This window comes from Oculina patagonica, chromosome 10, assembly GCF_052425735.1.
Source record: "Oculina patagonica isolate OP01 chromosome 10, crgOcupat, whole genome shotgun sequence".
NCBI classification, from domain to species: Eukaryota; Metazoa; Cnidaria; class Anthozoa; order Scleractinia; family Oculinidae; genus Oculina; species Oculina patagonica.
The window spans coordinates 10,879,586-10,897,289 of record NC_135767.1 but is presented as its reverse complement, the minus strand read 5'-3'; the positions used below and the strand labels follow the sequence as shown (position 1 = coordinate 10,897,289).

The following is a 17,704-nucleotide window of genomic DNA, read 5'->3' as shown; positions in this document are numbered from 1 at the left end:
TGGCATTCCCACAAGAACTTACGGATCAAAAGACCTTATAATATAATAATGAGGATTTGCAAATGACTCTTTTTGTAGAAATAATTAAGGGAATGCGGGATTCTGTGACGTTAGATTCTGTGACCTGTGCGGGATTCTGTGACCTGGATAATGAACTCAAATGGGACACTCATGTAAACGCTCTCATTAAGTCATACACCCAGAAGCTAAACTTGCTACGATCTATGCATTTCCTACCTGTTAAACCAAAAACTGATTTCTACTTTAAAGTCATCTTACCATCTGTTACATACGGCATAACTGTATGGGGTTCTTGCGGCAGTACTCTCTTTAAAGAACTTGAGAAGATTCATGTTCGTGCCGCAAAAATAATTCATAAATTAGACTGGTATACACCCTCTGTGGATGTCCTTCAAAGGGTAAAATGGCGAACGCTAGAAACTAACTATAACACTAAAATTCTAACTCTAGTATACACAGTATTTGAAGGAACTGCTCCATTGGGTATCCAATTTCTTTTTCGGAAGCAGCATAGTACATATGACCTGAGACGTCAGAACTGCTTAGTCTTGCCCAAGCCAAAAACTAACCTTAAACTGAAATCAGTTTCATACATTGGCGCAAAAAGGTGGAATAATTTGCCCAATGCCTGGAGGGCTAAAGAAAGCTTAGCTTCCTTCAATAGGGAACTAAAGGCCATCAAAAATCTCGATATTGTAAATAGTAAATTGTAAATAGGCTAGTGCATGTAAATATTGTAAATATCTTGTATATTGTAAATAAGTTTAGTTAGTATTCGTATTTATCTTAGTGTTAGTTTTGTTATGATTATTTCTTAGGTAACTTAAACACGACCACATCAGCTATGCTGTAAATTTATCGTGTCTAAATAAAAGATATTATTATTATTATTATTATTATTATTAGAGACCTGGGCAATAGTTTGAATTGTTTGAGCCTGCGTGCAGTTTTCAATCAGCGGCGCTGCTTTTAAACAGATGCGCTGATGCTCCGATCGCAAAAAGGCGAAAATAACAGTTGAAAGTTTTGTACCGGCGAAGATCGATCGAGCGCAATATTATTATTTTCCTCCTATAAATGGAGCAGCTTATCCCGGTTATTAACAAACTTCAAGATGTGTTCAATACAGTGGGAGCAGAAGCCATTCAACTGCCTCAAATTGTAGTCGTTGGAGCCCAGGTTTGTACGATTCCTGTGAGAAATATCTGTACATGATTTCACAAATTTGCAATCTAACAGTTGATGATCCAGAAAGATCGGTGCTGTCTGTGGTTTTTAATATCATTCGATTATTGTGGAAAACCGTAGTTTGATTTCGTTTCGGCTTGTGCTGTGAAGCAATGTGTTTGTATGTTTTGTTTCTCGTTGAATTTATTTTTTGCCTGCGTTGCGAAATGTGCGCGGGAAACCGAAAGCGAAAGAAGCTGTTTTTTCTTTACTGAAAATACTCGATGAAATATTATTGATATTATGCAAACACGATCGAGATTAAATCACTGAATAGTAGGCAGCTGTTTCACAGAATTGTCAGATTTTGTTTTTACATTGTCAAAAAGCTATGTACTTGTTAGTTTTGCGATGTTTTGTAAGCAGTTCATCTGCTCTTGACGTGTGTAAAACGCGAAATGGCAGTATAATATTCGCCCAGTCTTGTTTTGTACGTCCTAATGCAGAAATATCTTTCTTCTTTGGTCATTGCCGTACTTGTAAATTTGATTCGATGGACTTAGTGCTGTAAATTAAAGAGAGATATGATTAACCCCTGAAACAGTTGCAAGTCAGTGTCTAATTATAGATTGTAAACATGATGAAAACAAAAGATTTTGAGAGGGATATTTAAAATATCTGCTTGGATCCAGTAAAGTGATTAAGCAAAATCACACTTGAGTTTCCTGTTAAAAAAAACTAACTTTAAACTAAAAACAAAACAACTCACAAAAACGCACAGGCATGTTTAACATGAATCCTGTACTGGCCAGATTAAAATTGGCACCAAGGGACCTATCCACACTAGCAAAAAAGTCTTCATTCTCTCATCACCAACGCTTTATGAGTGTGAATGGTTTGTCCCAATTTTGGCCAAAGAGGACAAATCTTCAAACGCATTGCTGACAAAAATTGTCTCGGGTAAAAACTGGACAAAATCAACAAAATATACAAGAACGTGTTTACTTATTCTTGTCAGTCATCTGTAATGCAGCCATTAGCAATTGCATTAGCCGGGAGTTGTAAAACTGAACTTTTGATTTTCATGATCTGTATTTAAGACTCAAGCTAGTGCGGAAAGGTCCTTAGTTTGACAACTGTACTGTTATTAACAGTTTTTCTAAACTAAATAATCTCCTTGTCACAGCTTAAAAGCTCTTTGTTTTTGTAAAATTACAAGGATAGTACCTGTAAGTCTCAAGCAGAAATATAATTATCGCTCAAACTATAAAAAGACTAGAAACCCTTGATTTTCAGGGTTTTTAATTAATCTGGTTTCCAGTATAATTTCTAATAACCAGCCTGTGTAGCTCAGTGACTTCTTGTCACACAATAGCAACAGAAATGTTGGAAAAGCAAGGGGCAAAATACCAAAATGGTGCAATTTTAAAATTGTTTTTGTAGCTTTAATTTGTTGCTAATATTTTGTTATTGCACAAGAAAAATGCAAGCTATGCAGACTAACATGAGCGTACAGGAGATAAATTAACCCTTGGACGTACAAGCAAATTAAAAACCCCACCCTGGTACAGGGTCAATGGATCAACTCCCCAGAGTTTTCGTTCTATTAAGGTGCAGTGAAACTATTTTGCACTGAGTAGAAAGCCCTTAGCTTACTCTACAAGATGACGTAAATTTTGTTGGCTGTGATGTCAATAGTGTCACAATCTTGGATTTAACAATAATTCATTATCTTAGAAAGTCAGAAAATAACGAAAATTAATGCAAAATCAAGCCAGAATGTGAATGGGATGTTAAAATAAACAAAATTAATGTTACGATTTGTAAAAATTTCTGCAAGGGAGGAGTGAACAGCTACTGACAGTTTCAGCATTATAGAGTAAATCCTCTTTAACAAATTGTGAAAAAACCTCATTGGGCAGACGGGGGTGTGATATCCCCCCCACCCCCTCCCCCCACCCCCCTTGTTCGTCCAAGGGTAAAATAAATATTCAATAAATAAACAACAAATAAATGCCACCTGTTTTCTGTGTAATGATGTGGTTCTACAATTGATACATCAATACAAATATTTTGGGTTGTGAAGTAGTGTAAATATTATCTGCTCGGGGCTCAGGGAGGGGATGTTAATAAGAAGGAGAAGGATCTTGTGGTATAACATGACATGTCAGCTACATGTAATGGAATTACCGTCGCTTGCATCTAAGCGTGAACATGTGCTGCCGAAACATGATCTAATTGGGTATCAAACGTGGCATGATTGGTCATCAAACGTTTGAAGTTTAGCAGACCGTAACGGCAACTTTCGCGCCGAAACTTCAACACATTCCGGTTTCGAAACAGTCGAAATGGTGGAAAGATTGGATATCAAGACTTCCTTCGACAAATTGATCCTGATCTGTGTCGATATGCATTTGCAGGTTCACTTGAATCACTTCTGGTGCAAAGTTTCGCCTGTTCTCAGTGTTTATGGTGAGCATTTTGAGCGTGAAAGTTGCCGTTACGGTCTGCTAAACTTCAATGTTTCATGACGAAACATGCCATGTTTGATACCCAATTAGATCATGTTTCGGCGGCTCGTCTTCACGCTTAGATGCAAGCGACGGTACTGATAGCAACAAAGTGACTGGGTGTTCCCCAGACCAAAGCCAGTGGGCAGCAGTCTGTTGTGGTATGTTTATGTTTAGTATTTCATAGTGTTGCATGTCAGTGTGATGTGCACCTGTTACCTTATGGCTGGAGTGTGGGGTAGTGCCAGCCATGAGCCTTAGGAGCTGGCTACCAAAATTAAAATTTCTTAAATAATCCAGGAACCAATAAGCCTCTATTACATGTAAGTAATTTGGTATTGATATGCATTTTTTTTATTATCTAATACTACAGAGCAGTGGCAAAAGTTCCGTCCTTGAAAACCTTGTGGGAAGAGACTTTCTACCAAGAGGTATTTTACATCATGTAATTCAAGTTTTTTAATTATAATCATAAGCAATTTAATGCCATGAAGCTGAACAAAGCAAGGTGAAAGCTTTAAACTTATCAAACTCATTTATAATTCATCAAGTTAAAACAAAGAAAATCATAACCGTGAAGGAGGTTTGGATACCCGGTCTTAATTAGCATATAGACTTTTCCAATAGGCTTCTTTCGATATATTAAAATTCAGCTTGGTAGCGAGGCCTAGAGGACACAAACAAAAGAAATTTTACAAGCATGTTTAATCATTTCTTTTGTTTGTGTCCTCTAGGCCTCGTTACTAAGCTGAATTTTAATATACCGAAAGAAACCTATTTTATTTCTCCGTTTACTCCGTAATTTTTTGTTTCGATTGAGAAGATATATCAATTAAACACTTGAGACAGTGTTTCATCAGCTATTCAAACACCTCGAATTTCGTCAAAAATATAATACTCCGCTACGCGTCGTATTTTTAACTCCCTTCTCGGTGTTTGGATATCCCGATGAAACACTGTCACTCGTGTTTGATATATTACTTGACACATCCCCTGTGCAGCATACAGGGGCACTATAATGTGGTTTAAATTTCAAATTCCTTATGCTAAGTGTGTATACTTATGTTAAGTGTGAATGGTTAGAAAAATGCCAGTACCAATCTTAATGAAACATTATTGAGTTATCTTCTGTGATCTGTGTCATTGCAATTTAAACTGTATCCATTTCAATTTGCAAATTAAACATGTTTAATATCAAACATACATGTACTGTACTATTAGCCACTATAATTATAACAGTGGAAGTGTCTAGAATTTCCTTATCTGAGTTTTGTCTCAAAGGAATCACATTTAGTCAAATCTTTTTTTAAGGATCTGGTGTTGTCACTCGAAGGCCGCTGATTCTTCAGTTAGTTCACACTCCACCAAAGAACAAGACCACGACCTCAAGAAAGTCAACCAAGGAGGAGAAACCAAAGGGCTTGGAAGATGATGAAGAAGGTGAAGCTTGTGAGTAGAAATTAAATTATCCTGCTATAGGCTTATAATTTTTCTACATCGTGTTTCAATCAGCGTTAATTATATTGTTATTTTAATTTGTTTTGGCAACAGATTTTTCCGATGATGAAGGTGAAGAATCAGAAAAGGACAAGGAAGAACCAGAGGAATGGGGAAAATTTCTTCACCTGAAAGAGAGGGTAAATAAAATTCAGATAATGATAAGCCTTCCCCTGCTGAAAATAAGCCCTCAGGAACATAGAGCCCCCAAAATCTGAGATCCAAAACTCTTTCTGATAATCCTTTCTGAAGATCTATAAACTCTAAACAGCCACTAGTGTAAGGGATGTGTTTAATTTTCAGAAAGGTTGAATGTGGAAGTTTATTATGTAGCTGTCATTTGAATGTGACTTTACTTTATTTTATTTTGAATTCATTTCCTTTTTTTCATGTCAGAAAGTAACAGACTTCAGTGAGATTTGTGATGAAATAGAACGGGAGACTGAAAGAGTGACAGGAAATAATAAGGTTTGTGGAGTTTGTTTATGTAACATTTGATTTATGATTATGCTTGTTCAATCAATCTCCATAATGATTCATTTAGAGCCTTTTTACAATTATAAGTACCAAAATGTTGCCTATAACGTAATAGCCACTTCAGGCAGTTTACAGCTGTACATCAGCCAATTCTATAGCCAATTCAGTCTTCTAATTGAAAGTACTTTCATTTTCTACATTTTGCAGGGTATTTCTAGTGAGCCAATAAGACTGAAGATCTACTCACCTAAAGTTCTAAATTTAACATTGGTAGATCTTCCTGGAGTGACAAAGGTTAGTAAATAAGTTAGCAATTCAATGAGTGCAGCTGTTATTCTTGTATTCATGCAACTACCATTATTACTCGATGACTATCACCAGACCCAGAATGAAGGAAAATACCAAAATTGTACCAAGGGAAAATAACGACAACATTGTTCCACTTGTTCCAAGCATGATTAAGTTAATCCAGAAGCCTATATTTCTCTTGTCAAGTTTACTGTTTTACTAATCTCCACTCCACAAACCATCAGCAATAACAAAAACACAAAAGAAATAAAACCTTGATTAACTCTTAATCCTGGATTAGTGTTAAGCGGCTTTCAAACAACTTGGTCCAGGACGGTACAAAATCATTCAGATCAATGTTCTGCAAAATTCTCAACATTTGATTGGTTCATTTCATTCCTTTCTCCAGGTGCCTGTTGGAGATCAACCACTGGATATTGAACATCAAATCCGTCACCTTATCCTCCAATACATCAGTAATCCTAACTGCATTATTCTCGCTGTCACACCTGCTAATATTGACCTTGCTACATCAGAAGCTCTTAAAATTGCCAGAGAGGTGGATCCAGATGGTACGTATACCAGTGACTTGGAGCTTTTTTTCCTGTTACAATCAACATACAATACAGTGTGCGAATTGCAGTGGAATGATGCTAAGCATGTAAACTCTGGATCAGGGGGTCCAAGATCAAATGCTGGTCTGGTTATGGGCTGTTCTTGGGCGATTAAACACAAAACCCTCAGTGTCTTTCTCCAGCCATGCATGGGTACAAAATTAATGTCAGCGTAGGCGAGCTGTTAGGTGGAACTTGTACATTTCCATCCAGTACACAAAGAGTGGTATCTGTTTACTTACAGCCCTATACTCAGGATTAAAAAAAAAACTTAAATTCCAACTTGCCTTTTGGACAAGCTGCTCTTAATAATTTTTTTGGCTGAGGGCAGCTACAGTTGTTGCTGTACAGAATGTAGGATGATCTACTTGTCCCAGACAACCATATGGGTCTTTATTCAAGCTCTGTATACTACGTTTAACTAAAACTTTATATTTTTTTGTCTCTTTAGGTAACAGAACACTTGCAGTGTGCACCAAGCTTGACCTTATGGACCATGGAACAGATGCTCTAGACATTCTATATGGAAGAGGTTTGTAACAGAATAATTTTCTCTGCCATTTTTTCTGCCAATATTTGGTAATTACTGACAGCAGCTTGACACCTTCCTTCACAAATGCCTAAGGAGAATCTTGAAAGTCCATTGGCCCATGCGTGTGTCCAATGATGAAATTCAGAGAAGTGCAGGAATCGAAAAGATCAGTTCACAAGTATGACGCAGGCGATGGAAGTGGATAGGTCATGTTCTGCGTATGGCACCAAACCGAAACCCACACGTGGCATTATCCTCGGCACCAAGCGGGAAAAGAAGCAGAGGACGGCCAAGGGAAACATGGCGGAGAACGGTGGACAAGGAATGCGCTGAGCTGGGACTAACATCGTGGGCTGCAGCAGCAGCTGTGGCCAAGAATAGGGACAGATGGCGAGCATTGATGTCCGGCCCTATCCCCCACCCGGGGGCAAGGAACTAAGAAGACTGACAGCAGAAACCTCCCGGCAGTCAACCTTAAATAATTAATTTTTGTATTTATAAAATTGTACAATATATTTATTTAATTCATAAATGATGCTTTTCTTATTCTTCTAGTTATCCCAGTCAAACTTGGAATTATTGGGGTGATGAACCGAAGTCAACTTGATATAAATAACAAAAAGGTATTTTATTAAAATGTACTTTGTCAAAGAAATTAAACATGATGGCACACAAAAGGGAACTTTAGTTATTCCGCCTACAGTACCTCCAAGTAAAGTCAAGTTCCACTGATGTGTAAGTTAAGTAAAAATATAAGTATGTAAAAACAATATGTATGTAGACCAAACACTTGAAGCCCTGATAAATTTTTATTTAAAAACCAATTATTTTGCCATCACTTTCTGATGCTGTTGGTGTGCCAAGGATAAGCTGAACACATTTTTACACAACCAAAGCCATGTTAGAATTTGTGTGCAAGTTTGTATAAACTTATGAATAAGCCAGCCAACCACCTAACCTTACAATGTGACAACTTTTTAAATTTTAGGTTTAGAAACTGTGAACAGGCTCTCTACTCTCATTTGCTTCAATGAAATTATTTGTGTTTTTCTTATTTTTCTTTTTTCAGACTATTCAAGCTGCACTCAGAGATGAAGCACTCTTCTTTCAAAAGAACTACCCAGCTCTAGCGTCAAGAAATGGCACTCCATTCCTAGCACGGACCCTGAATAAGGTATAAGAAAACAAACAAACTGAATCGACCCACTGTCTGACTCACTTGACAAAAAACAAAAACAAAAACAAAAAACACCTGTTTCCTAATAGTAATGGCCGTTTGTGATTGAAGTGAAGTGTCCAAAGGAACAAAAGCTTAACTGCAGTTAGTTCCCTACCTCTTGAAAGGTGTTCAACATCAGTTTATACATGTAGCTTGAAAATCAACACAGGCTGCATCATGAATTTGAATTTGGCAAAATTCCTTCACATAGGAAATACGAAATTTCTCTAGCCTCTTTCATTGACTGACAAACTTACATTGGTGTTATCTCTAAAGCTGGTATTTTGACTGCATAGGAGCTTAAGTTAAATTTGCCAAAGTTTGCTCCTTCTATTTACTTTTTATTTTCATCAAAATTTTGGTTTAGATGCCGGTCTAGATGGGAGAATTTAGACCGCGGTAAATATCGATTTTAGCCAATCAAATTCCTGAATTTGGTAGTTCCTAGTCCTTGTGACACACAGCCATATAATAAACGGGAATATTTAACAGTCGAAAACATTTTTCGTTTCTTAATACCGGTAATTTTCTTCCATTTCTGCAGCTTTTAATGCACCATATTAGGAACTGCCTTCCTGAGCTGAAGTCACGTGTCAATACCATGACGTCACAGTACCAGCATTTACTTCAAAGTTATGGGGAGCCAGTTGAAGATAAGGTACATGTGTCATTTGTTGTGATTATATTTTACATCCTATAACGTGTGCTGATTGGTTGCCTGACTGTATTGCACTGGACTATTGATCTTAACTCGGTTGTAGCAGTGTGGCTGTTTTTTGGACCATTTTTCAAACGAAACTTGGTACAATACTTATAATAATGTACGGTACATTATAGTTCATTATTTTGATATCTAACATTTTGTGGGGCAACTCGATATAATGCTGCCTGTATAACCTTCGATGAGCTGTAGTCCGGCACTTCATTCTACTGAAGTTAGAATCAACTGTCACAGTACTGATGACACGTCATGTTGCTCCTATTCAATAGAATGTGACAAAGAAGTTGCCATGAACCATATAATTGTGTTTGTACACAATAGTACAGGGTCCGATGTTACTTCAGCTTATCACAAGATTTGCCTCCTCCTACTGTGCTATCATTGAAGGAACAGCACGGGACATTGAAACAACAGAACTGTGAGTAAGCAATATAAAGTTATTCTACAGCCTGTTCATAGTAAATGTGCAGTGAAATTTAAAACAATTAAATAGAGAGGATTAGACTCCATGAGGACAACTAATACTACGATTTGTTCCAATACTAATGGAGTATGCCTGCATGAAGCAGTGTCGTTTTGGCGGGAAAATGAGGTAGCGTGCATGCCATACACATGTATTAAAATACCATCTAATAGTCCCTTTATCTGTAGCAAAATATGAGGGGAACACGTTGAACATCAGACGAAATTTTTTCCTGTTGTAACAATTGACAGACCTTCCTGCTGCGGCTTGGTGGTCCAGCCATACAAATGTCTGTAGATGGCATAACAAGTTACCATTAATAGCAATAGTATAACCTGTTATAAACACCCTTATAACTTTTAAAAAACCCAAACTCTTGTTATGAGAACCTGTTAAGCGGGTAAATTTCTAAATAAAACGATGACATCAGCAAATGCCACTACAGTGGAAAATTTACTGACCTAGCGCCATTTGCTTTTGTTTTAACTTGACTTATCACATTTGTACATGTAGGTGTGGAGGAGCCAGGATATGCTACATTTTCCACGATATCTTTGGTAGAACGCTAGAAATGATGGATGCAATGGAAGGCTTGGCAACCAGAGATATTCTCACTGCTATTAGAAATGCAACGGTAAACATTACAAATTGTTCAAAATGTTTAATCAGCTCTGACTATTCTTAAAAGTTTGTCCTGTTAAATACAGTCGAACTTCTACTAAGCAATCAATTATCATAGTACTGAATCTGCTGTCAGTCCCCTTTAAACGCCCTCCACTCCCTCCCCTTTTGCCGTCCCGATGAGCGTTCTTCTAGAATCATTCTATATTGTCGTCTTATGTGATGATTCCATGATTCCTTTTCATGCAGTTTTGTATTAAATAACGTTACCTTTCTAAAAGGGGGTCTTAATGCTAATTTCTAACGAACCACTATTAAACGGCCAAACTCTATTAACCAGTTGCCATTTCCCCAAGGGTGACCCCTTAGAGGTTCTCCTGTAGATGACAGATTACTTTTGGCTTTCTCTATTTACCATCATATATCCCCGCTCCTGTTCCAGGGTCCTCGTCCAGCGTTATTTGTTCCAGAGATTTCATTTGAGCTTCTGGTCAAGAGACAGATACGTCGACTAGAAGAGCCCAGTCTCCGGTGTGTGGAGCTCGTCCATGAAGAGATGCAGAGGATTGTGCAGCATGCCTTTAGTCAGGTAACACTAATACTGATGGCCGTGCAAAAGTCAATGAAGATTATACTTAAATATGACCTTTTTCCAGTGTTCACTTCTCAAACTCATTCAAGTCGAAGCTCTCGTAAGCGGACACCCTCGGGACGCAAAAAAAGTGTCCGTAACTGGAGCTGGCCGCTTACGAGAATGGTTCTCGTAAGCGGCCACTAGAGGTGTAGGGGAAAGATGGCCGCATACGGGAACTTGCCCAGCTAACAATAACCGGACGGACGTGGATGACGACAAAACAAACACTAAAAGTACTGTAATTACTGTAAAATCACTGTGACGAATGGCGATGTGAAGTTGATTTACAAAAACAAGATACAGAGGTAGTTAATAGGATTTTCTTTGGGCTGTCCGCTTACGGGAGCTTAAAAACAAAGAAAAGGTCTAAGTCGTAATCTTTGAAAGTGTCCGCGGCCGCTTACGGGAATGTCCGCTTACGAGAATGTAAAAATACAGAGTTTGTATGGGAGTTAAAACGGGGTTTCAGACAAGGCGACCGTAAGTAGAGCTGTCCGCTTACGAGAGTGTCTGTTAAGAGAGCTTCGACTGTAATAATAATTTACCAAGTCAAAACAAAGGGAAACAAAATCTTTATGTCAGTTTGGAAAGCTGATCTTAATTAGCATAGATTTTAAGGATTTTATTACTCTGTTTACTCCTTATTTTAGTTTCGATCGAGAAGATAATTTTTGTCAAACAGTCGGAAGAGTGTTTCATCGCATTTCCAAATACCTCGAAGTTCGTCAAAAGTACTCTGCAGCGTGTCATATTTTTAAACCCTCTTCTTGGTGTTTGGAAATAAAAATTAATGATCTCTTGTTTGATATATTACGAACAAGCTCGTGCAAGGATAGGGCCTATAATTAACTAAAACTTAAAGATGTCATATTAAGGTTCTACAACACCACAACAGCTCCCTCTCTGAAGGCTCTAGTTCACTGCTGTTTTAAGAAGTTCAACTTTATTTTTTTTTGCTTTATGCAGGTGATGGAGGTGAAGAGATTTCCACATCTTCATGAAAGAATAGTCGAGGTAGTCACTAACCTTCTTATTCGACGGCTGCCCTCCACTAATGAAATGGTAAATGCTTGATTTCTTTGAAGTACAAGATACGCGTTTACATGAGTCAGGATCCCAAATGGAGGGTACCAGTGCCCAGGAGCCCTAAAATTTTCTCTGTGGAGTCTGAAGCCCCATTGTTGGGCTGCTCGAAGCTCATTTTGCTGTAGAACGTGAAAACGTTTACTACAGAATCTGGAGCCCTGTTTTTGTGAGAATCCTGGAGCCCCAGACCCCTTGAATCCTAAGACCCTTTGGTACCCTGATGAGTGTTGGTTTTGACGAATGAGGCACATGTAGCCACACATTGATAGCTAGGTCCTTTGCTTCCAATGTGTGGCTACATAGCTCAGTTGGTAGAGCAACTCACGGTAACACAAACATGACTGCAGGAATCATTTCTTCACTTTACAGTCTTATTTAAATTACTTTGTTGATCGGTATCGCTATTTCTGTAGTCACAGAGGTAGGCTAGATGGCACTTCACATAGACCCTGCAATTATGTTTTGTGAAGTGAAAACGAAGGCAGGAATGTATTTAACCCTATGGAAGGAACAAGGAAACACGCTTACTGACTTTCACACACGCCCTCACGCACGCATGAGTGCACGAGCTCGCGCGTATTCACACATGCCGACGCAGCATCCGATCGTTCATGTATTTTAAGTGACAGACTTTTTCTAAAAAAAGACGGTAGCCCTCCAGAAAGTTCTTTGACGAAGTTTTGCCAGTTTAGGTTATGCTGCTTGAATGTGTTTTACCGTCCTTAGACTTGTAACGCTTTTCGTTTTAGGTTGAAAACTTGGTGGCTATTGAACTGTCGTACATTAATACAAATCACCCGGACTTCACAGACAGTGCCTCGCTCTTCTCCTCCATTGCAATGAAGCATGAAATGGTACGGTGTGCTGTTAAAGCTACTTGTTAACCAGCTATTGACTGGCATCCCACTCAGAGGGAGTAGCAATACTGTTAGTCGCTTTATGCTACAGAAATCTGGTTAATGACGTTCCATAAAATCAACCTTTCTTGATTAATTTCTTCAGATATCTAAGACATCATTATGTTGGGCTAATTTTTCATTCAGTTATGAAGCCGTTTGCTTGACCTTACTGTTATTATAGCATTTTTTAAAATTATTACAAATTTTCTAAGAAATCCTTCGATCAAATTTGGGCTCCACATTTGACACAGCTGTATAAATGTTGTACTCCAATTTTTTTAGAATTGCGGAAATCCCGGGACGCCACACTCTAGAATAAACCCTGCATCTAATGATTTTAGGAAAATCATAGGTTTGACACAAGTTATAAGATTATAGAAAGGTTGTTTGCGAGTGCGTGTATCTTTATTTCACTGACTAGAAAATACACCGAGCAAGACGTTGTTAGAAGACAAAGCACGCATCCTGGACTAACGACTTCAAACTAGACTATCCTTTTTTTTTCTTTCCAAGGAACGCAAACGTCTCAGCAAGTTAGCACAAAGCAGTTTGGTAAATGGTCCGTTAGAGGTTTGTGTAACTTTGTTATAAATGTCTTCTGCATTGCTAAATTCATCACTGGCAATGCATTCCAATTCTAAGGGTGACAGACCATGAACGTAATGGCGCTCCTGAAAATATCTAATTGCCGTAACCGTTCATCAGTAGAATGCCTAAAATGTGTGTAAGTTACAACTTCTTAACTACCCGAAGTAAAAAGCAATTTACCTTCAGCCAGTTGGGATTTGCAACTATGTTTTTTTTTTTTTTTTCCTTGGTTCGTGCTTTGATGCACGTGTAGAATTTAACCAGAATATTTAATGTAAGTAACTATACTAGCTGGTGTATTTTATTCAAACTACCTCGATTTCTGGGGCGCAGAATCGAGTTCAACTCAATCCAAACTGTTTCAGTCTCGTTCAGATTTAACCAATCTTGCGCCGTCTTTCTTAGCGTTTCTTTTTTGTTTTCTCCAGTTGCAAAGGTGTTATTTGATGTTGAGACCACCTTACCTAAAATAGCACGACCCCGGCCCCTAAAGCATCATTATCTCCCCATTTATTCATTTATTCCGTCCATTTATATTAGGGTGTTAAATCCCAGACCTCCACTCCTGAAGTAAGTCCTGTTCACCGTCCTGATAAGGACACAAGCGTAAACACATCCTTTGGTGCCAGTCTCCCGGCAGACAAAAATCCAGCTCCCTCGGCGTCAAGTGGAGGCTTTACCTCTTGGATTTCCGGCATGCGCAGTACTAGTGCCCAGCCCAGCGCGGACCGTACCAGTGCAGTGGTTGGACCAACCAAGTCATCGGCTACGGAAGAATTGGTAAGTGACGTCATTCTGTAACCTAGCAACCCAGCTTGCTGGCAAGACGATGAACAACCTCGTTCGGTTCCCAGGGCCCCTCTCTTTTTTCTCCCTTGGGAACGAGGTTGGAAGATGAAGTGTACGAGCATTTCATATCAGGGCTTGGCAAAAGATAACAAAGATTACTTTTTACAGTCAATCGAAAACTGATATTGACATTTTTTGTCTCAGGCCTTACCGTCAACGTTTAGACAAAGAGGCTTAACGGATCGAGAGCAAATGGATTCCGATATCGTCCGTGAGTACTTATAATAACTTAATATACATTTATTCTACTGAAAGAGATCTTCGCAGACTGTGCAACACCATGAGTAGTTGCAAAGTAAGTGTGGCCTTAGATTTTGTCTGTATGTTTATTAGTTTCTTTGGATCCTTTGAAGTTGCCTAAGATCACTTCCAAGTGCATAAGGGTGCGTTCGTTTGACGATTTCCAATTATCCAAGATTATTTGAGTACTGGTGCGTAAAAGGAACCTCCTCTCTGGGCAAGGAGTCATCCGTTCCTTTGATGCACCATGATCCGAGTGATCTTGGATCACTAATACTGATTCGGATCTTCCCAAAGTAACGCACCTTATATCCTTTTCTTAATGAAGTTTTTGGAACATTTTAAACTTGTCTTCTAGGACTTTTGGCTCGTAACATTTAGTTATTTTAACTTTTTTTTTCTCCAGGGAAGTTAATCAAGTCTTATTTCATGATTGTCAGCAAAACAATTCAAGACACGTGAGTACTTAAACCCTTATATGACTTCCCCTCACTAATTTTGCTGCCGCAAATATCTCTTATTAATGGTAGCTCGTACAACAAGCTCAGTCGTGTTAGGCAACTATAGCCTCTGTGGAAACGTCTGATTTTCCTTCGTGCGTCGGAGAAGACGTGAGAAGAAAATAGGCTTGGTGGCTGGCGAGACTTCACTTTGGATGCGCGAAACTTTTGCTGTGCTGAAATGCGTAAGTTGCGCTTGAGTCTGGGAAGTTCAGTATTGATGTCAGTCTTTTGGGTTTTAGGTATTAAACTAATGGATTCCGCTGAAAACTCGAGCAATGAGTGCAAAAATAATTAAGTACCAAAAATCTACTTAAAATTCGGTATCATTTTATATACTGTTTGAAACATCTCACTGAAATTCATTTGTCTAAGTGACCCCGTGATAAAACTCTAAAGCGTTCTCGAGAAAATTAAAGTCAAACCTCGTAAAAATGTTTAAAACGCGCGCCATTTTGTTTTAAACTGGCGCGAAACGTCCATTTTAACTGAAATGTAGATAATTTCAAATCCATTTTTCTCTGGCGGGGTCAGCTTGAGAGCTAAAGTTTTGGTAGGTTTTTGTTAGCTGTGCTCAAATTGTTACCATGCTATGAGATCTCTTTGGTAATTTTATTTTTGCCTGTATTGCTCGAATGTTCGGCGGAAGCCATCTTAAGTGGAATAAATTTAATTTTGAATTAGCTGTCGGGTACAGTTTGACTCGACACGGCTTAAAGAAACCGGCAAACTGCGGAAAAACACGTGCGTCCGCTTCACGTGGGAAATCTATCTAGGTATATTTTTTTTCCTCAGAAATCCTAATCCAGTGTTGTTAATTTTGTTTTCTAGCGTCCCCAAAGCTATAATGTGCTTCTTGGTGAATTTTGTCAAGGAGAGAATTCAAAGTGAACTAGTAGAGAAACTTTATAAGGTAATAATTATAATATCCCCTTTCCGGGGCCCCCAAGCCGGGCCTTTTGAAACTTAAGTCACTGTAGAAGCACCGAGCCTTCTTATCCAGTAGCCCTTATGCATGTTCACGTAGGAACGGCTAGTTTCACTAAGAAAACTCGCTTTCGAACTGCAAACCTGTAAATTTTATCATGAACGAATTCCCAAAGCAGCAAAGTTCAAAAGAATTATACATGTAGTAAGAGGAGTTAATTTCAGTAGGGGCAGAAAAAATAATTTTTCCAATTCCTGCGAAGCATATAACCATTTTGTTACTCAGATTTCTAGGAATGAGTATATTATTTGCTTTTATTTGAGTTACTGCAAAACATTACATCAAGCAACCCCGATTTTAGTCATTGTTTTTATTATTAATCTGTTGTATTGTTGCAGAGTGAAATATTCGACAGACTTCTGGAGGAAGCTGAGCAAATGCACATCAAGAGAAAAGAGGCCACGGAAATGTTAAAGGTGCCGTGATAAAGATTGCAACACATTTTGTTTTGTTTATGTTTTGTGAATTTGGTGTTCTGTTGGGACTGATTTTTATATGTGCAAGTCAAGAAATGACAATCGCAGAGGCACTACTCTGAAATCAGTATTTCTAACAGAGGATACCGTAGAAACATGTCTTCAAAAATTCTAAAAGGTTGTGTTGTTTCACTTGTCTTCTTCTGCCATAAAAGACCTCTTTACACACCCCTAAAAGGGCAACTGCATCGATCGTTTCTTCATTTCGCGCCAAAAGTACAAGAGTGCTTTCAAACACGAACAGTTGTATTTTGTCCATTATACAGCGATATCTCGATTTCTCGAACTTCCAAGGGAAAATAAAACTGATTTAAAAAAATTGGCGGTAAATTTGCAGTGTTTGACTTAGTGAAGCAAATCCTAGCAAAACGACTTTTGGTTCGATTTATGGGGAAGTTCGAGAAATCGAGGGTAAAACTGCAGTGTCTGACTAATGAAAGGGAACTACTTTTGGCTCGGAAAAACGGGATTCCATTGTGCTCCTTTAGACTGGCCTTTAATCAGTGTTCGTTGTGTCCACAGTACTACAGCTTTATTATAAATTTTGTGATTGGAACCAAAGAAGCAGGTTTCGTCACGAAGCTTTGTTATGAACTGTGACTTGATGCAGAACCTTTTGTCTTTTTTTCAGGCGCTGCAAAGAGCAGGACACATCATAAGCGAAGTGAGAGATACACACATTTGGTAGTTAAGACTGCAATGCAAGAAAAAGAAGCCAGAAGACTCCAAAGAATGAAAAAGAAAAACTGAAGACAATTTTACAGATGTATTTAAAATGAATTAGCTTGCTACTGCTACAGAATATGGAATTTCATCTACTCTGCAGGATTGAATGTTTTACGCGGGCTTTTCTTGGTTTATGTTATCAAACGAAAAAGTGTTTTTTTGTGCAATGGAACTCGAGAAAACCGAGCAGTTTTCTGTTAATAGACGGTTTTAATTGTCAACTGATCAAAATTCCACCGATGCATTCCCAACAAGTTCTGGAGCTTGACTACAGTGAACACTATTAAATTTACCCATTTTAGGAATCAGGATAAAAACCTAACACAAATCGCTATTTTTTGTACAGTTTTGTTTGCATTTGTTCCAGCTAAGGCATGTAACATACTGGAAAATAAAATTACGTGGCTGATAGGTATCACACGCCGGTACAGTCAAACGAGTCTGCTTTGCTTAGTTGTTATGCAGCATTGCACGCCTTCGGAGGCCAATTATTCTATCAGACTTTATTAGTTGTTACCTGTTCATACCAGAGGAAGGAGGGCTTTTCAAAGAGTCCTTCCTTTTGGGCAGCAGTAATAATCAATGTTC

The 17,704-nt window shown here is 38.3% G+C and overlaps 1 protein-coding gene across 2 annotated transcripts; it reads left to right on the top strand.

Annotated features, from left to right (window-relative positions):
* Positions 1–1,013: 1,013 nt before the first annotated feature.
* LOC144628476 (dynamin-1-like protein) lies at positions 1,014–17,552 on the top strand. 2 transcript variants are annotated; one of them, XM_078486581.1, is made up of 23 exons: positions 1,014–1,200; positions 4,072–4,129; positions 5,010–5,138; positions 5,250–5,335; positions 5,592–5,663; positions 5,880–5,966; positions 6,370–6,532; positions 7,026–7,106; positions 7,662–7,729; positions 8,176–8,280; positions 8,870–8,983; positions 9,373–9,464; positions 10,023–10,143; positions 10,573–10,719; positions 11,731–11,826; positions 12,600–12,704; positions 13,263–13,319; positions 13,878–14,117; positions 14,331–14,397; positions 14,833–14,884; positions 15,758–15,839; positions 16,253–16,330; positions 17,022–17,552. In XM_078486581.1, exons 1-23 carry the CDS (start codon positions 1,099–1,101, stop codon positions 17,076–17,078), a joined length of 2,259 nt encoding a protein of 752 aa, XP_078342707.1. In that variant the 5' UTR covers positions 1,014–1,098; the 3' UTR covers positions 17,079–17,552. The 2 variants fall into 2 exon arrangements, with proteins under 2 accessions (XP_078342707.1, XP_078342706.1); XM_078486580.1 differs by having other exon boundaries at positions 5,010–5,147.
* Positions 17,553–17,704: the final 152 nt, after the last annotated feature.